We start from the raw sequence: 20,588 nt of genomic DNA, 5'->3' as shown, positions 1-20,588 counted from the left end.
AGGAGGACAGAGGACAGGAGGGCAGGAGGACAGAGAACAGAGGACAGAGGACAGGAGGACAGGAGGACAGAGGAAAGGAGGGCAGGAGGACAGAGGACAGAGAACAGAGAACAGAGGACAGAGGACAGGAGGACAGAGGAAAGGAGGGCAGGAGGACAGAGGAAAGGAGGACAGAGGAAAGGAGGACAGGAGGACAGAGGAAAGGAGGGCAGAGGACAGAGGACAGGAGGACAGAGGACAGAGGACAGGAGGACAGAGGACAGGAGGACAGAGGACAGGAGGACAGAGGAAAGGAGGGCAGGAGGACAGAGGACAGAGGAAAGGAGGGCAGGAGGACAGAGTATAGAGGAGAGAGGACAGGAGGAATGACTGATACTGATATATGTCTGTGTTCTTCATTCTTTATAAACTTCACTCAGAAATGATATTTAATTTATTGACATTTTAGATTTTTGTTTCCAGTGCGATATTAAAACCTTGATATCATGACTTTGCTGTTGTACACATTACTGTTGCTGCTCTAGAAACTATATTGTTATATCTAAATTGTTTATAAATTCTATTCCTGTTTGGAATTTACTTGTTATTTATTCATGAAGAAGAAGAGAGTGTTGATCAGAGTAGCCTCTAGTAGTAATACAATCCTAAAGTTATCTATCCCTACCTGAAGGCCACCGTAGTTCTCACGCTTTGAACGGGAGGGGGGAGCAGACGGGTATTCAGTCGGCTGCAACTACATAAACTGGTGGTGCAACTCCTCACTGGATGCTGCTACATCTAACACACTGTTCCTTTAATTTAACTAATCTCTATTTAATGTTATTCTCTCTCTCTCTCTCTCTCTCTCTCTCTCTCAACAGATGTTGTGATCATGTGTTTTATATACTGTATAATGAGGCTATGGAACAGCTGTTTAGAGGAAATGTGTTCAACATGCTGGGCCATGCAACTTGGCATGTGTGTGCTTGCTTTGATTATAATGGATCTTATACATATCAAGCCACAACATAATCTCATCTCATTAATATTCATTTTTAGGCTATATAAAAATACAACAGATGTTGACTATATTATAGTGCTCAACCCTTTAAGCTGCCACAGAGACGATACCTGTCCATGGTTCACAGATTCTATGGCTTTGGCTCTGGTTTCCTTTAGTTCTGTGGCACCACGTGTGAGACTCCTACAGCCTGTAATGTTGTGTACTGTCCCCATAGCTGGTTTAGTGAGGACATAATCTAAACCAGCTACAGTTCTGCCTTGTGAGAAGCACATTTTGATCAAGAAAGGTCTAAGAGCTTGGCTAGACAATAGTCCCACCTTTCATTATCTAAAAATATAATTGTATTATCAGATATGGTTGTATTTATGAGTGACACTTGCAGGTTTAAGACATTAACCTGGACATTAATAGGAACAAATGTATTATTTATCATTGGCCATGGGGTGTTTTTGTAGCATTCTCATATTGTATGAGTCTGTATCTATGGTCTCCAAGAAAAAATATCAAACCTGTTCACTTGGTCATCAAATATCTAACAGTTTACAGTATTAGGTAATCAAGAACCCTCCCTTGTTGCCATCTTATGAAATTAATTAAAAGGAAAGGTGAACACAACAGATTTACAACAGAGAAATAACTTGATAACTTCTCCAGATAAACCAGACACACAACAGCAACACTGACGAAATAAAGACGGGGTAAGATATTCATTGGTTTCCAATTTAAACACAAATGTAGACAAAGCAACCAAGTTGGTCTAAATATGGGGGCATGGATTCAAGGATCAATCAAAAAGCATGCAAAGAAATGATAAAAGGTCACCCTGCAGAGAAATATTAAAGTGGAAAATGCTAGAACTTGTGGCAAAAAAAAAATGTTTTTAAGCCATCCGCACTAAAATAGGTTCAAATGCAGTGTAGCAATAGGAGGGAGTTGGCAGGGGAAGGACACTGGAAGAATTGAGAGGGTGCAACAGTATCCAAACGACAACTGCTGTCGGTTACACAAGGAACTGTTCTTGTGAAAGATGAAAAAGTTGATGGTAAAAAAAGATTTATTTTTTTGCCTTTTTATTTGCTATGAAAATTGAAATAGGGATGTTTTCATTAAAAGCCGCCTGGAACCCCCGAATATATATATATATATGCAGAAACAATTATCACCAAAACATCATGCCACACATGATGAGGCCAAAATACAACTGCATGTTTTTGGATGATTGGCGAATAGACGAGAATGATGTCTCGATAACACAATTTAGAATAGACATAACAAAACAGGAAATAGCATTTACTCCCAAAATAATACAACAAAGGACATTTTTAAAATGATAGCATGCAGTCAACGTCAAAGTGATGTTAGGGTTAGAATGATGTGAATTTCTGTGTAAACACATGATTGGATGACTGGGGCCCTGTCTTTGTCTTTCTTCACAGATTCCCATGAATTTCAGACTACACACTAGACTAGAGCGCTAAACCCATTTACACCGCAGCCCTTCACATACTCTTTGAAACAAATTGGGAATGACCTTCAAAAGGGAGAAAAGCACTGAGATCCTCACCAATCATGCTTTTGAATAAAGGAATTTGACTACAAATCTATTCCACCATATGGCGTTTATGCTTGACAGCAAAATATTTATTTTCTTATGAAATGTCAGCTTTTTATTTGCAAAATAGCTCACCTTGATCGATTCAGATATTATTGAGAAACAAGTCTGGTTGTTTGGTTAATAATAATAATAATAATAATAATAATATAAAAAAAAAAATATATAATGGTTTAACTGATGATGTCAGTGGGAGTCCTGTAAATCTGTAAGTACCAGAGGAGTTGAGTATGTGAATGTACTGTAACAGGAAGGTTTTTACAGGACTGGGACAGCTCGTCTTTATTCCCAACATCAACAAAATACTGAAGCTTACATGCCATTTAAAGCCAACAGCAGCACGTTAAAGGCATCCTGTTTGCTGGCTGGGTTGGATATCATGAATTGAATTACTTATGAGAGCATTCAAATAGGCACTATAGTCGAGAGGTTGTGTTGAATTGTTTTAAATGGGCTATAACTATACAGAAACATCATGTTATGAACATGCTCAAACTAAAGAACCTTCAGAAAGGTGTGTGACAGTTTGATTATTCCGTATGGAAGCGTCAACATGACTGTTTGCTGTTTCCTACTAAATTGATGTCACTTAAATACGGGAATTCCCAAATTCTTTCAAGCTAATTCCCTAAGCTATCAAAAGGCTTAGACATTTCAGAAGTTCTAATATTTAGATACAAAAAAGACAGAATAACGAGTACACCTGAAAGCAAATGGATGACCCCAAAAAAAAGGAAAAACTGACAGAATACACAGAAATTCAATGATATCTGTTCTCTAATACATGTACCAAAGTAAGCCAAAATGGAAAAACACAAATGAAAATAAAACATCACTGTAGTCTATACAACACTTTGCATTTTAGCTGAAAATAAATAGAAAATGAAGGACTGTCGTATCAAAATGAAATCAGCAGAGCAGTGAATGGCAGGAGCAGTGGACTCAAACATGATGGGAGATATTTTGCAGCATCAGTGCAGAGAACATGATTCACCCTCATACAAATTGTGCACATTTGTGATGTCATGTACGAACCCTTACTATTCCTCTCAGCAGGCAGAATTTGTATGCATATTTAGTGACCATGTTAACCACTTCAGAAGACCCCATGTGCAAGTGTAGCTCATGCTATGAACAGCTTTCTGGGTTAGTGAATGAAACTAAAGAAACTCTCTCTGTGACTGACACATCAGTTTCTTTTGCAATTTAAATTTGAACCATGCATTTCATAACTCAGCTCTCCTTGCATTGGGTAATGTGTAGTGCAGCTATGTGTACTGTTACTACCTCGGCTGTTTCATGAAGTTACACTTTGTTTAACCATGGGGGGTATGATGCTTTGAAGATACTGTGATCCTTCGGGTGCAGATGAGTGAAAGCACATAAAAAAGCAAGCAAATGCAAACTAACCTAGCCCACCTGCATGGCTAGTTTCACACTCCTCCAGATCTTCGTCATCACTCGAACACTCTGCAGATGACACAATCTCATCTCCCGGATGCTTCGTGGGCAGAATGTGGTCATCAGAGGTCACAGCCCCAGCAGAGATACCCAAAACACAAAGAGCCACCAGCAAATAACAAAGAAGACACAAAAAGACAAGGAAAGTACACGGAAGGAGTTAGAAGGTGAGCAAGGAAGGTCATTTTAACCTTGGAAACATTAGTTTGACAAAAAGATCTTCTGTGTCTCACAGTCTCCCTCTTGTTGTGTTTGCAGAGTTATCAAAGTATTGATTACATGACAATAGGTTGTCATATATTGGTGGAGATGGTAGAATGACTCTGGTTTGGACTAGTCTATGACAATGGATGTTGTCAGTGGTTTTGATCTGATGTTCAAAAACAGCTGATGTCTGCCAACTTTATTTGGTTAGTACATAACAGTCCTGATTGCTTTGTGATTTGTTTTACGTGTAACAGAATATTTTTACACTGTGCTCTAGTATATCATTTAATATTATTAAATTATAATGAAATCCTTGCAGACCGCGCAGTGACAGCCCGGTTAACAATCATGCTGGGAGCAGGGGGCTCCGTCGCTCTACGACTGGAGAGAAGGCGCAGCGACCACTGAGTTCACGGCCCCCAGGCGAGGGGTGCTGTAAAGCTGACAGCGCCGGAGCCGCCAGACACTTTCTCTTTCTGAGCCGAACTACAGCCTGTTGCTGAGTAACACTGTGGAGGAAATACGCACAGAGAGGAGCCAGCCAGTCCACCCGTTGAGAAGTGTACAAATATGTTCAGTTCATGTGGCGGGACGAAATAGACTTAGGCTGGCCGGCTGCAAAGGATTTCACTTACACAATAATGGGAAATTGTCAGGAACTCAACATACGCAGAGGTGAAAACGCAGGAAATCTTGTGCCAGTCCCAGACATGTTACTATGAAATCAAACCGTCTTACAAATACCCCATAAAACTCAATGTTAACTGGGACATAACATCTCACACAATAACATTTTAATACTATATTGATCCCTTTAAGGGGGAAATTTGTCTCTGCATTTGACCCATCCCTGTATATAGGGATGTATAGTGGGCTGCCAATGACAGGCGCCCGGGGGTTCAGTCACCCGGGGGCTCAGGTACACTTTGACACATCCCAGTCGAGGATCGAACCGTTGACCTTCCAGTTCCCAGACAACCCTCTTAACCCAGTGAGCCACAGTCACCCCTTTTCTTTAAAAAAAATTTTAAATTGACATCAACAGATTCCCAAGAGTTTTTTTCTCTCTGACAATAATAATATTATGGCTTTTTGACTGGGAAGCAGGGATTTGACAGTTAGTTTTGTACAAAATTCCCTGTTAGGAAATCTCGCTGGAAGACAACGAAGTGAGAGTTGGAGAGAGGAGTGTCAGGTAGAGTTTGTCGAGTTTGAGTACAGAAGGCGTAGCTTAAGGTTATCTAAAATATTTCCAATGTCATCGCTGAATATTTGACTGGTTTTGGCAAAAAGTGACCTCTCCCGAGATATGTAACGTTGTGTTTAACCGTGATACCTTCAATTAATGATGTTCAACCTCTTCATTCAGAATCCTGTGTAGGATTATTGCTGTTTCACTGATATAGTCATAGGTGATATATATATATATAGGGAATTTCTAACTGAGCTATTGGTATGTCTTCAAGCCTCCACTTGGTCTGTCAGTGGAAAGCTTTTAATGTGAAACAGCAGCAGTTCATTTTTGTATGAGCAAATAACAACTCCAGCACAGCTGCAATGAGTAAAGAGTAATTGGTCTGATATCTAGAAGTTCCATATGTGAGCCCTGTCTCTGTCGCTCCTGAGCCAATCACATGTCACTGAAGAGACCATAGAATCCAAATTATATTAACTGGTATATGATGAAATAACCAATGTCATTCCCATGTCACCATATGTCCCGGGCCCAAAACCAACTTTCCATTTTCACTGAATTCAGCACAGTTAGAAGGGAGACGCCATCAACAGGAGTTAGAGAATTAGATGGGTTGCATTCATTATTTGAAGCAGTTATTCCTTCAGTGGATAATATGAGTTTGTCATCTGTTCCTCATATAGTTATTATAGAAGTCTATCCTTACCTGTACAGTTGAGGAGGATCTGTGTTTCCGTGTGGTAGTGGTGGACATCATGGTGGTAGTCTCAATGAAGGTAGTGGACATCTCTGAAGACATGGCTGTGGTCCTGGCTGAGCCTGCTACACTGGGTACATCACCTACCAACCTCACACTGCCATTAATCTTGATGTTGGGGTTCCCCCCAGCAGCCATGTTCAACACTTTGAGGCCATTGTAATAAAGGCCAGACAGTTGACCCTGAAAGGGCCGGCCTTGATCACTACCGCCAATTGCGACTGTTGCTTGAGTGTTGAAAATTGTTAGCTGCCGTCCTAGAAGAGACATCCAGATGTAAGACATTTTCAACAGAGGAAAACACATTCTAATATTTCAGCAGCACTATTGATTTACAAAAAGACTAAGAGCATTATTTTTGTGGCTGCGGAACGACGAGAGAAGGCAGTACTTGGTCCTTTTAGATGCTCACAGACTATGCGCTGGTTGTTGCACTTGCACAATAACAATAGGACCCTCGGAGTCTCCAGCCATGCCAGTGGCTACAAATGTATTTTTGAAAACATTTCATAATACTGAGAGATTTATTCTAAACTCATTACTATAATGAATTCATTTTGTATTGCATATTGAATTATTTGACTAGTTATTGGTTATTTAGTTATGTATTTATTATTTTTAGCCCACAACAGGTTCCATATGTACATAGATGCATGCATGTGTTTACATTTATGTGCATGCTAGTGACACTCAGTTTGATGGTACTGTTAGAAATGGAAAGCAAGTCTGACAACTTCAAAGGAAAGTTTGTATGAATATCTTATGACCGGCATTAATGTGATATCATCAGGGTTGTATCATAGAAAACACTCAAATCTAGAGTTTAATAAGGCTGAAATAGAGTAAATGAGCATTCAGTTATTCTTCTCATTATAGTGCACCTTTTCACATACGCTTTTTCACATATCAGTATAGTGAACACACAGAAGCATAGAAACACTTTTGTTTGAATTTACCTTTCTCTTGCAGCCACTCTTCTACTGGTCTGGCGTATTTGAAAGGAATTTTCTTATTGGCCATTTGATAGCGTTCAATGTCACTGTTCCCTTTAAAGTTTAAAAGACATTTATAAAGACTTTTATTGATCATCACCATCATGTCACCGTGAGCAGATATCACTTTCCCTCTAACATTTACAATATGTTTAAATGATTTTATCTGACAATTACATTTTTATATTAAACTGGTTTATGTCACAGCATAACTAAATCTCCCTATTTGTTAACAAAAAAGATAAAAAATAATAGAACAATAACCATAATATTATTAAATACACGAAGCAGACAAAATGTCAATATTTCACCATTCCAAACATAACAACACATAGCTCTGCATCATGTCATAGCTTCATTCATTTCATTCAGACCCTTGGTTGACACAGCAACAAAGAGGCTCGGGCAACAAAAGTTAAACTTGGCAACTATTTGACTTTTCCACTTTCACTGCAATGCAACACGGTAGTTAATTTAGGATTTGGCAGTGTGTGTGTTCAGTCTCACGTTCTAAACAACAATATCGTCATATATTGACATATTGTACTTCCTTTTTGAGTTTAAATGTGCTCTTTACTAGTTAGAAATGTATATATCCTTTGTCCTTTATGTATGAAAGATTGAGACACAAATTATTAGATGTTTTGCATAGTCTTATCAAAAGCACATTTACAGAGTGTAGGATACCATAGTTGCATTTCTTCCCCCTATATTTCATTTATCGGCCCAAAAAGTGTTCCAGCTACGACTACTACGATAAAATGAAACTCTTGGAAACTGTTGTAGCTCTGGAACAGTTCACGATGACAAGTATATGAAGATGATACGAGATGAGCGTGCGGTCCACTTGAGGGTTTTTGGCTGGGACGACTGCAGTGTGTTTACCAAAGCGGCAGTATGATGGAAATATTACTTATCAAACCGTCCACATAGGATTTGATAGCAAAGTCTCAGTGAGCAGCTTATCTGTCTCCTCTGACTTCCAATCATCCACATACAGCGCTGAGCAGCAACCCCACAAAGGTTTAATATGACGTCAAGATGTGTCCGATAGTAGTAATTGTTTTTGTCCTGCTGTGTGTGTAGGGTGTTGCAGCCCCCCCCACCTGCAGTCTATATGCTCATATGGAATGTTGCTCGCACTCGCAGTTCTTTTTTCCTATCTATATGTATATCCTCATTGTATGTTCTCTCCCATTTCTCCTTCCTCCTCCCTTTCACTCTGCAAAAACAAATTAGCTACAGACCCAATTTATATCCATTTTCTTCTCTGACTGTCTTTAACATCACTTCCAAATTATTGTCCCACAATTCCTTATGTTCCTTGAACAAGGCCCCATGGAAATTGTGCAATCCTGAGTCCCATGTCAAGCCGACAAGGAAAGTTGGGACCTAGTTACTTCACCCACAAAATGTATATATTGCAGTTCCTGCTGGAGACCAACAGAGGTCCACAGAGTTCAGAGATTACCTAACAACTCCTCAAACAGTTCAAGCCTCTGAACATGGACAGGTTTTTTGTGTTGTTTTTCAAGCTCAATTGTATACTGCAACAGCAGATATACGTACATGTGCCAGCTCATTTAAAGCACTGTTTAAAAGCTGAGAAGCACTAGGTGCATACTAAGTGAGAACATAAGCAGTTGAACAGAGAACGTAATAATGTTGCTCTTCTGTAGATGCAACCCATTCACCTTCTCAACTGTTTCAAGACTTGATCCCATTGTCTTATCATCTATTGACACTAATTGTTATGTTTCTAGCAGTAGGTTTTCATTGCTAACTAATAGTGTCAGATTTGTTGTACATGTGCAGTGAAGAGGTTGTACAGTAAAGATACAGTAAAGATGTAAAATAAAGATGATTGACTGATTAGTTTTGTACCTGTTGGGAAGTGCTCATTGATGGCCCAGTTATCCACCTGCAGTGTAGCATTGCCACCATTCCTGGTGAAGCGAACAACATGATACTTCCCATCATTCACTGGGGTGCTGCCCTCCTGAACACCGATATCCACTGTGCCAATGTTGAATGTCACTCCAATTTTGCCTTGTTGCTGAAATGAGAAAACACGGTTAGTCATCTATACCACTCAAGGTGGTGGCTAGCACTGTCGCCTCACAGCAGGATGGCCCGGGATTCGATTCCCAGGTTCAATGGCCCATCTGTGTGATAGTCTTGTGACCTGGAGGGGGGCTCCAGCCCCCCATCCCCCAGCAACCCTGAATGCGGTTAAAAATAATGGATGGATCTTACATTAGCTAGCTCATTAATGAGATTTTGAAGGGCTTTAATTTTGAAATGCTACATCAGAATGTCCTGGTTCTCTCTGAGTAACACCTTGAGGTGGTCTGCTATTAACCTGTGGTGAAATTATTTTGTAACTATGCACCATTTCCTCTAAAATCTAATCTGAAATTAGACAAATTGTCAGCCAAACACACCTGGCTATCAATTTATGTGTTTATTTGCCGTGGTTGAAGAAGCTGCAGTGTGTTATGATTCCGTTATTGAACTAACACTGTGTGGAAATCTGGTGTTTTTACATCACATTATATCATGTTAGATCACAGTAAAGGCATTAAAAGATGAGTTTGGGGAGGCTCATCTGCTGCTGAGCTGGACTATAATGCAACTGTGAGGTGTATTGATAAAAAGGTATTTGTAAAAGTCCTCGTGGGGTTCAGGCCCCCTGAAAATGTTGTCCGGAAAATGGATTTATTGTTTGCTAAATATTGTGGAATTGTAATTTTTTTTTACCGGGTTAAACAGCAACGTATGGGCAACACTATCATATAAATCACTTTTTACACACTCCAAACACAACTATAGACTACTAATATAAGCATTTAGAAAATGTGCCATAAAAGGATGAATTTGTGGCCATAAATCACCATCATATTTAACTGCACATCGATTTTGGACTAGGAAGCTAATGGCTAACGAGCTAAGCAATGCATTTTGTAGCATTAGCATTCGACACAGAATGCATAAATACCTTCGGTTTTTCTCTCCGTGGAAGCAGTACAAACCGGGTGAGTGGACAAAGGTACCATGGCACCGGTCCTCGCCAAAAAAAATCTTGGTTTTTGCTCACGTTTTATGAAAAATTAGTAAAATAACGTCGAAGATTATCCGGTTCAAAGGTACCATCATTGTTGCCAACTGCATCCTGTTTACTGCCGAGCTGTTTCCAGTATAAGAGCGGTCAATCCAGCTTAGGCAAGCGGTCAGACTTCCGGCGAACGGAAATTTACGCTCGGGGAGACGCGGCACTTCTTGCAACGTTACTCTCTGAAATTATGTCAATCAAGACCCGCTTTGAAGCCAGCATTCCTGAGACTCTGACTCGTCGAATGCGGGCTCATTGACTGAAATCGACCAATGATAGGCTGAGCTACAGCCCCATACACACAGAGCAACTGAGAAAATCCTATGAATGACAGCCAGAAACATGCTCTGAGAGGACCCTTGCTGTCAAAATGATTTCTAACGGCTGTATTTGGATGTATTGAATAATATGAGTGATAAAAAAGTGAAATATATAGTTATATAGTATATAAAAGTACAATGTAAGAGCTGCAACAGCTGGTTCAAAAATGATGACCTCGCGTGACCTCTCTGTACTAAAGCCTCTTATTCTTCACTTTATCCCAGCCAACCTTTATTCAACAACTACTTGATCGGTTGTGCTATGATTTGGGAGAGTTTGGGGCAGCCAGCTACATTATTTCAAAAACATAATATCAATAAAAGTGCTTTTTTTCAGGCGAACCTGAATATTTTCAATTTGAGCTGTGTAATGTCTTCATTTACTATATTAACCAGCAACATATACACAATATTACCCATCTGAACAATCTCACAAGTGTTATAACTGATTATAGCATCAAAAATTATTAAAATAGACCTTGTAGTTACAGAACTGTGGTCTCCTTAGTATGGGTATGCCATTTTCGAGCAGAGGGCTAAAAATAGGCCTAGGAGCTAAAGAGGTTAAAACAATAAGCAGGATGTTCATAACTGCATATGAAGAGCTGTTTGGTGAGTCCCTTAAAAACAAATGTAATTTATTCATTTATTTATTTTTAGTAATGAATACTGCAACTTTCCCTTTCCAGTTGTGTAGAGAACTACGGTGGCCTTCAGGTCGGGATGGTTATCTTTAGGATTGTATTACTACTAGGAGCTACTCTTATCGATACACAAAATAATTTATTTTAAAAACATATATAATTCAAGTAAATTCAGAACAGGATCAGAATGCATTTATATTTTAAACATAATAAAATATTGTTTATATTGTTTATAAAGTCACTATACAAAGTCATTAATATCTCACTGGAAACAAAAATCAAAAACGCCAAAAAATGTAATCTATTATTATCATGAGCTATTTATTTAATTAATTATTATTATTCCTTAGTGAAGTTTATAAAGAATGAAGAACACAGACATCAGTCAGCAGCAGTGATTCCTCCTGTCCTCTGCTGGTAGAGGGAGGAGAGCTGCTTTGTCTCAGCCAGCAGAGAAGTTTACAAGAACAAACTAAGATACACAGTTAGACTACAGACAGGCGGTTTCTGCTTTAGTTTGTTTGTATGTTAACAATGTGCTATCAGTTCGATAGCGTTCTGTGTTCGTGTAAACATAGTGGTGGTGGATGAGAGACTGAGGAGCAGAGGGAAATAGGTTTCTCTTTTGTTGTTCACTTCAGTGTCTCCAGCACAGCCTCTGACTTTGCTCTGTGTGTGTGTGTACTTGTGTGTCTGGTTGTGTGTAAAGTTAGTTGCAAAGCTCAGCCCTGACAGAGAGATCAGAGGTCATGCTGCAGGGTTATAATAAATTACACCAATACAGTTAAAAGACCGTTAAGTATTTAGCCCGTTTCATATCGAGGTTCAGTACCCATCCAACATTAAAACGTGAAATGCTCTCTCTAGAGCCAGTGTTCAGTTTGTCCGTTCTGGGCTGCTGTAGAAACATGGTGGACTCTGTGAAGAGGAACCGCTCCCTATGATCAACAGATAGGGAGCTTGTGTAAAGTCTCAATGATTCTTAGCTTTAGGTCATTATACACCAATGAAAACATAGTTATAAATATCATATTCCATTTCTGCCAATAAACCGTACATGTTACAAATTGTTTCAGGCCTTTCACTGCACTAACTCTGAGAGTTTTTTGTCTTTTTTCATGTACTTCTCTTTTGCCACTTTGTTCTTCTTTAACTACTTCTCTCTGCTGCATTTCAGGATATGTGGTCGTGAAACTCCATCCTTTCAGTCCATTCTTTCTTCCTCTTCAGCCTAACATATTATCAATGCGTCAACTGATGCCCACAGCACACAGTAAAGGTACAGCAGTTCAAAAAATAACCAAAGGAAAGCTGACACTAGCAAACATAAAATGAGACAAGTAGTGTGTGTGTGTGTGTGTGTGTGTGAGAACTTACAATGTGCAGCATTAGATAGTCCCCCAGACCAGGTGCACTTTCAATCCTGACCAGGATGCCATCTTTCAGGGAGGTGCTGAAGCCGACGGTCAGCCTGTCCGTCCTGGTGCTCGGTCTCTCATTAGCTGGCCACTTGAATGTAATGAGGCCTCCTCCTTTGCCAAAGATGTACGTCGTCCCAGCTGAACAGAGCAGAAGGAGTAAAATCAATAAACAGCTCAACTCTGAACTACTGTCATGAACTGACGTCATGTGGTGGTAAGGTGCTGTAACAGGTACATAAAGTAAGTTAATACAAGAATAGCAGATATCATAACACTAAAGAGATGTGGAATATTATTATAATAATAATAATTTTACTATGTTGGTCTAGTCTATTCTACACATTTATTGGTCTGACGGTCCTCTGTTGCTCTTCCTGAGGTTTCTTCCATTATTTCCCCATTAAAAGGTTTTTTTTGCTGAATTTTTCCTTTTCTGAATTTTGGGTCGAATAGTGTGTTGCATGCTGAAATAGTTGTTAATTAAAGCCTTACCTCCATCATCTTAAGAAAAAGAAAAAAGTGATTTAAACAATGCACACACACTGTTGAATGCTTATACAATGCATTCAAGCTTTGACATTTGTGTAGCATTTTGAATCCATTGAGCATCAACGATTATGTCATTTAAATGGTAAATGCCTGAGCACTTGTACTTTTGCTCTGAACTCAGTAGATCTTCATCCTTTGTGTTAACATGCTCAAATGTATCTTGCTGTTGGGTAATGGAAATATATTCTTGTCATAGTTTATATTCTTATTAATAGAACTGTTTTGTAACTTGTTTTCCTGCAAACTATCATAAGTTTGCATCATGTAACTTGTGATCCATGCAGCTGACTGCCTGCACACATATCCTCTTCTTCTTTAGGATGGAAAACAAGTACTCATTGTATATTCACATGTTCTACGCCTCAAGGATAAAACGTATGCATCTGTGTGTCTGTTACACAGATAAAGCACTTCTTCTACTTCTTTAACTGCCACGGCCTGCACCACGACCTGAAACAGGATGTTCCAGTACACAGGCCCCCACCCATGATCACTCTCTTTATAACTCTGTACAAATGTTAATCTGGAGTGCACACGTCTACGGAGTCTGAGTGACTGTGTGTAACTGAGCCTCTTCTCTGGCCAGAGAATAAATACTTTTAAAAGACAAGTTCTGTTTGACAATTTTCTTCATTTCAGCTTAAAAAGACTCAACAGCGGGTAAAATCATTTTCCACCACACAGGTCATTTTCATTGTGACTTAGAACACAATGTGGAATGTCTAGTTAGTCTAACGTTCAGCTGGTTTTAATTTTTGAGTAGTTCAAGTAGTTGGCAGAACATCTTGGTTTTGATCAGTGAAACAGGTGCACACTGTGATATGACAATTCTGTATATCCATGAATTGCATGTTACCTTATCTTTATTATCACTTTCATCATCATCATTCTAAGAACTCACTGATGGAGCAAACACGGTGTTTAGTTGGTGGGATTTTGTCCACTCTCTGTCATACATGTGTGACATTAGATATTTAACAGTGAGATCAGTACTCACGGTCATTGCACTGTGTGCCAGTGTAGGAGGTCATGGAGCAGTCACAGGTGTAGTTCTCCCACTGCTGGATACAAATACCCATGTTGGCACAGGAGTCCTCCTGACAGGTGGTGCTGGGACCTGTAGAAATCCAGCAATCCCCGGAACCACAGACAGACAGACAGACAGACAGAGAGAGAGAGAGAGAGAGAGAGAGAGAGAGAGAGAGAGAGAGAGAGAGAGAGAGAGAGAGAGAGAGAACTTGGAGTAATACATAACCATAATCCGTACATGAGTGAAGTGAACCCAGAACCTACTTTAAAGGGACATTACTTTGGTTTAGAGCTCTGATAGCATGTATTTCATCCACACCCAGCCCCTCCTGACCGATTATCTAAAACACTTCACAATACAATTTTGGTTTTTCATCCACATGGATGAATGCGTTAAGGCTGCCGGTGTCTAATCAGCTTTGGTTTTATAAGATATCCGCCTGTTAAACCACTACAGTGCAAGAGAAGTGTATCTAAGTGGCAGCATTCAGACTTCTGCATAGGTCTTAACACAACATGTGTCTATTCAGTGTGGCATACTAAAATGTATGGACCAAATACGGCGTCTCCCTTGTCCTCTATTGGGCACTCCCCTCACCCTGATTGTCCTGAAGCCACATGACCCTATATCTAACCCATCTATGTGTGTGGGGGATTGGCTCTTCCAAACATGGAATTATGTAACATAGCATTTGAAATGAATAAGCTGGTATACGGCACTATAGGCAAATTATGAATGGGTAAAAATGGAGGGGATAGTTGCAGCACTTTTTGTGTTATCACAAAAACACACCAAAACAGAACAAAGAAATCTAATTTTACAAGACTCTCAGTGGGCATGGGCAAGGGCACACACGATTCTGGGGATTTCTCAATACAAACAAAATTGTAAATATATGTTATTTTACACCCCTGAAACTTTAAAACATGGGCTTAATGCAGGGCAGCCAGAAGGGTTTCCCAGAATCCCCACAATTATGTCTACTCATAGACAAATCGCTTGTGCCACCTTGCAGCTGGTGTTAAGTGTATTCTTTGTATTACTGTCTGTGAATCCTGATTTTTGTACCTATGTATAATGTTAATATGTTGGTATGTACTAAATGTTTGTTCCATAGATGTCCCCACAGTGTTACACATAAGGAGAAAATAGTGTTGGAACTATTCTTTCCCTCCAAACACCCAGACTGTTTTCCAGTCCAGAAAAGCGTCACCGACCATCAATCAGCTGGGCTCTAAGCTGTTAGTCCTTTTGTCTTTGGACCCTTGCAGTCTACTCAGTGGTTAGTATGTCCTTCTGATATTCTGTGATCCAGTTCCAATAGTGCTAACCCTGGTTGAACCATTGTAGTCTTGTATTGTAGTCTTGTGTTCTATGTGAACAAAACAAACCCTTCATACATCCAATTGTAAAGACTACGTTCTACAAACTAAAAGCATGAGTATTCTCAGACATCTGACTGTAACGAATCACTTTAGTAGCAGTCCAAATGGCAGTGTAAATGAGGGGTTGTCTTTTATATTTTCAAATTGATTTCTGCTCCATACCTACCCTGTTTAAATGCTATTAGTAATGTGTTTCATGATGACCCTGACCCCATATGAGCCAATACGAGTTGCATCTCTGCAGATTTTTTCCTTCTCCATGCACTTTGGAAGTAGGTGTAGATGTGTTGAGCATCTCTAGTCTGCCTCTACTATTGTGGTTATGTGAAATTTCTAAATATATCTGCTTTAATTTAGGTCCATAAATGGTCACAGCATGCCAACGGTCAGTCTGCATCAACTCATTTAACTCAGGTCAATGTGTTCAGTTGAGACTTACCTGGTAAACTGATGCAAGCTGCTCTGTTAAAGAGGATGTTCAGGACCAAGTGAATTGCTGATGAGTTGGAGGAGTAGATTGAACTTTGGAATTTACGGGGACAAGGTAGGAAAATCCTGCAGCTGATCCGCTGATCGGGCTCAGGATTTAATGTATGATGTAACCACAGTGAGAAGCTTATTCATGTTACTGCTAGTACTGTTCTGTTAAATGTTTGCCAGAGTGCAGTATCACCATCTAGTGACAGTAAGATATATAGCTGACTCAACTATCATTACTGGTCATCCTTTGATCAGGGCTCACTGGCTAAAGAAACACAAATCCATTTATGCGATGAAAGCTTGTAATGAAAAGCAGGCCGTGCATGGCGGTGTAGTCAAATGACCAATCAACTGATCATGATACATAAGCAAAAAAAAATAGAAAGAACAGAAATCACACAAGCACAAAAAAAAATGAGACAGAATGCCATGGAGAAGACCAACATTGTGATTGATGACATTTTATTTTGAAAAATAAATGTGTCAACCATTACTTTCTTGCAGTGCATACAGTACAGTAAAAAGCATTGTTTTCTAAAAGCCCATTCAGACTGTCACAGCGAGGAGGACATACAGTACACAATGTTATCGTCTGTTTTGATTTAAATGAAACATAAACTAACACATGTATTTGTCTAACATGGAGTTCTGTAAATTAATGTGAAAAAAAAACAGAGTACACTCAATGTCCAACTGAATGATATGGCAAGAGTAAACATCTGTACAGAAAATGATTTCCATGCAACAGGTTGTGGACGCCCAGAACTGTAAGACCATGACAAAAAACAACTACAAAAGAATGACGACTTGCACAGGAAGATGGAAACATTTTGTCCACAGTGACATCTACTTGCTCTTGCAAAATGTTTCAACAGCCCCTTTTGATGTAGCTACAATATGCATGAACTATTGGAAATCAACACAAAACAAATTAAACCATTAGGCAAGTTTTGCTTTGTGAAAAAAGGACATGGACTGAGTCTGGGTATGGCCTGATGAAGATTTCCAAAGCTGCTGTGATTTTACGGCTTGCTCTAAACCTGCACATCCATAGACTTTTTATGACGCAACCATTTTTATTTTGTATTTACATTGTTAGTTTGTTCTACTTCCCTGTAATTGACCATTTGCTAAGCCCCTCCCCCAAACAGTGAAGCCCAAAAGTTAAGGCTTTAGTTAAGACGTTTCCGTCTTGTGTCTGACAGAAAAGTTACGCTTCTAACTATAAAGCAATGAGTCTCTGTCTGTGTGGGCGTATCCTCTGCATGTCTCCAGAACCGTTCATGAACGGTTCTTTGTTTGAGGAATTACATCAGTACCATTGTTATCATGCAGCTAATCAATTAGATATGCAATAGAATTCATTCAAATGTTTTCTTAATTTTTTAGAAATTTTGCACTGAATGTATCTCTCTACAATCAAATGCACACGGCTTTGTATCTCCACCCCTGAACCAGCCACTCGTAAGGACCTCTGTATTACCTTCTCTCTACGATGATATTGCATTAGACTCTAAACATTCACAAAATTCCAAACAAAAATGAAACTTTACAAAAGCAAAAGAGATAAAAATGGAGAATTCTGGCAGTATTGTATGTCACTGCACTGGCAAAAACTGCTCTGATGGTGATCGCAATGACACTGTCAGGGGGCGACCAATGTGGCCGATAACAGGTGGCAGTGTCGTGGGATTGTTTAATGTTTGGCCTGACTAGCAGTGGGTGAGTGAGGCTACAAGTACGGTTATTAGAATGGAGGGGATTCTGTATGAATGCAGGGCTGTTGAGCTACTGTTTGCATTGAGCAGGAAGAAAGGGCTGCCGGAGCTGGAGTTGGAGTTGAACTTTGTGTTGTAGAAGTCTAATTCAGGCTCAGATTTGAGGGACGGTGTACCTTCGCATCCACGCTCTATCTGCCCGCTGCGAAACAAGGCATCACTGAGGAGATCCGGCAGGCGACCGTTAAGGTCCACCGATGCCAAACAGCCCTGGTAGCCTTCTCTGGAAGCCACCAGTTTAGGCAGGCTGCCATACATGCCTGGACCCAGTCCTGCGATGAAGAGATCACCTGTGGTGTAGATAAGATAGGGACACTGTAGGAGGATTTTATCTCATATGTCTATGTTATAAATCTTGTCTTTAAATATCAGCTTTTTGTTTTTTACAGATATCTGCCATCTTCATTTGTCAGGGTAGAGTATACTTTTACCAAGTATATAGTAAATGTACAAAGTTATAATACACAACTGCAAAGCACAACAATTTTTGGGGTGTCATGGGGTCGGAGGTTACACTGTAAAATGCAGCGGAATGTAATCATGTGACAGTTTGGCAATCCAACGGCCCAAAGCCAGTGTTAAATTGCTACCAGTTTCTAATTCGTCAGAACCAAAACACATAAGCTTCTAGGCAGCCTGTCCATGGCTGTTCACTTTAGAAAGCAACACAGCCAGCATCAGAGCTTGTGCTTTATTTTCTTTCTCCCTCATTGATCCAATTTGCTGATGGCTATTTCCTCTCTGAAAAGATGGATATCTGGCTCCACCTGATGCATAGAATGAGCTCTCAATACTACTTACCATACCTTACGTCCAACATTTTGAAACTATTCCTTTAATGGTATGACAGAAAAACATTTTCCACGGTAAATATTATTGTAAGAAAAATGACCTTTACCCTGTTGAAGCACAAAATAAATGATGTGGGTCACATGTCGAAGAATGGATCCATTTGAATGCACAGTGACAGTTTTTTAGTAGTTCAACGACATGCTGGACACACAAGAAGATGCACACATGTAACATGTGTCAGTCATGTCATTTGCATACCTTTCAGGTCCAGATTCTTGGCCCCATTGATACTCTGACTAGTGGCCGAAGCATCTACTTTCAGTGTGTGGGTGTTGCTGTTGTCTCGGGTGATGGCCACATTGTGCCACTGGTTGTCATTCAATGCCCTGTCACTTTTGCCCTTGATGAGGTTGGGCCCATTTCCAAGGTCAAAAACATAGTGGATGTATCTGCAGGAGGAAAGTTATAAGAGTTACAAATCGCTTCAGAAATCTTCAGCCTTCTGCTTTTAAAGCTTTTCTTTGAAATGCTCACAAACTGGCAGCCCTCAACCAAAAGGTGGGCAATTTTTGAAGAGTGTAATTGTTACAGGTACAGCAGGTCATCCACTAATTTGAGGGACGGGGGTTCTATCCCCAGCTCCTCCATTCTGCATGTTGAAATGTCTTTGGGCTAAACACTGAACCCACAGATTGCTCCCAAAGGCTGAGCCGTCATTGTGAGTGTCTGTGAATAAGCATGGACCTCAACAATGAGGTTCCTGAGGTAAAAATCCCATTCATAGTTTCAATTGACCAACATGGCGGCTCGTTTGGATACTTTCTCTAATATCACAAAAAAACTTCACCAAGATATGTTTCTGAAAATGTTTGAGGTGAGAAGACATGTAGTTAGTTATTACACTGTGTGTGTGTGTGTACAAGACCTAGTAATAGAGAAACTCAATAACTTCAATCTGCAATAACTGCTATGAGCCACTTGAGAGCAGCAGAAACAATCCCCTTTCATGTTAGCATATGGTTGCTTAATCACACATCCAGCTGTTACAGAGCAACATGGTCATTCATTTGGTGTTCGTGTCCACCTGATGAATAAATGTCCATTATTCACGCTGGTGTGAGCTCTGCTTTTGGTTGCTAACTGTGTCTGTCAACTGTTGACGTACTGCTGAGTAAGTGGTGTAAAGTAGGTTTTTAGAGTGTTTTCATTGAAAAAAGATGGCAGGCATGATGCAATGAGAGACGTGTAAAGTAGCAGACGCTCAAACACAGAGGAATGTCACTATAAAGCTCTGTAAAGCTGCCAGTAGCTGCAGATTCAGCTGAGAATCCTCTGTAGGTTCATCGCTATGAGCGACTTCTTTACATTGTCATTTCATACATTGTTATTATGAAAGTATTTACGATAGCAGCTTTAAGTTGGTAATCACATAAGGCTACTCCTAAACCTTCAAGGTTCCAATGTGTAAAAGGTTAACAAGCATCCTTTCAAAATAAGACTTACCCTTTTACCAGTTCTACAGCGATAAAATCGTTGCCGTCTCCAGAGTTGAAGATTATGAAGCCGTCTGGGGAGGTTGTCTTGAACTGGAAGAAGAGGTGCATGGATGTGTAGGCCTGTAGGGTGGCCAGGCTCAGATAGCTGCTCTTGGATTTGAAGGTGACAGGGTCGGCGATGATAGAACGAATCCCAAAGCGTGCATTGAGCTCGCAATAATCAATGTCACCATTCTTGCACAGGTCGATGTAGAGCATGCCGTTAAACCTGAGGAAAGGACAGGAACAGACACTTGACATGATTGACTTCAAAATAAGATTCTTCTTGTTCTTCAAAGCCTGCTAAACAATTGT

The 20,588-nt window shown here is 39.9% G+C and overlaps 1 protein-coding gene across 8 annotated transcripts in view; it reads right to left on the bottom strand.

Moving 5' to 3' along the window:
• nrxn3a (neurexin 3a) overlaps positions 1–20,588 on the bottom strand; it is a 147,177-nt gene that overhangs the window by 10,538 nt on the left and 116,051 nt on the right. For 5 of the 8 annotated variants that reach the window (XR_004213417.1, XM_031866738.1, XM_031866735.1 and 2 more), the window contains 9 exons: positions 20,242–20,502; positions 18,997–19,187; positions 18,063–18,236; positions 14,271–14,390; positions 12,681–12,862; positions 9,112–9,283; positions 7,192–7,281; positions 6,185–6,492; positions 4,026–4,116 (listed from right to left, as the gene is read on the bottom strand). Coding sequence is in view for 6 of the 8 variants with exons in the window: in XM_031866738.1 (XP_031722598.1) it covers positions 4,026–4,116; positions 6,185–6,492; positions 7,192–7,281; positions 9,112–9,283; positions 12,681–12,862; positions 14,271–14,390; positions 18,063–18,236; positions 18,997–19,187; positions 20,242–20,502 (1,589 nt within the window). In the remaining 2 variants the exon portion in view is untranslated. The remainder of the gene's footprint in view (positions 1–4,025; positions 4,117–6,184; positions 6,493–7,191; positions 7,282–9,111; positions 9,284–12,680; positions 12,863–14,270; positions 14,391–18,062; positions 18,237–18,996; positions 19,188–20,241; positions 20,503–20,588) is intronic. The other 3 variants (XR_004213418.1, XM_031866737.1, XM_031866740.1) reach the window with 1 other exon arrangement.

Source organism: Anarrhichthys ocellatus, unplaced genomic scaffold (assembly GCF_004355925.1).
Source record: "Anarrhichthys ocellatus isolate YVR2014 unplaced genomic scaffold, GSC_Weel_1.0 scaffold36, whole genome shotgun sequence".
Lineage (NCBI taxonomy): Eukaryota > Metazoa > Chordata > Actinopteri > Perciformes > Anarhichadidae > Anarrhichthys > Anarrhichthys ocellatus.
The sequence above is the reverse complement of the archived record's forward strand: the minus strand, read 5'-3'. Positions and strand labels throughout refer to the sequence as shown.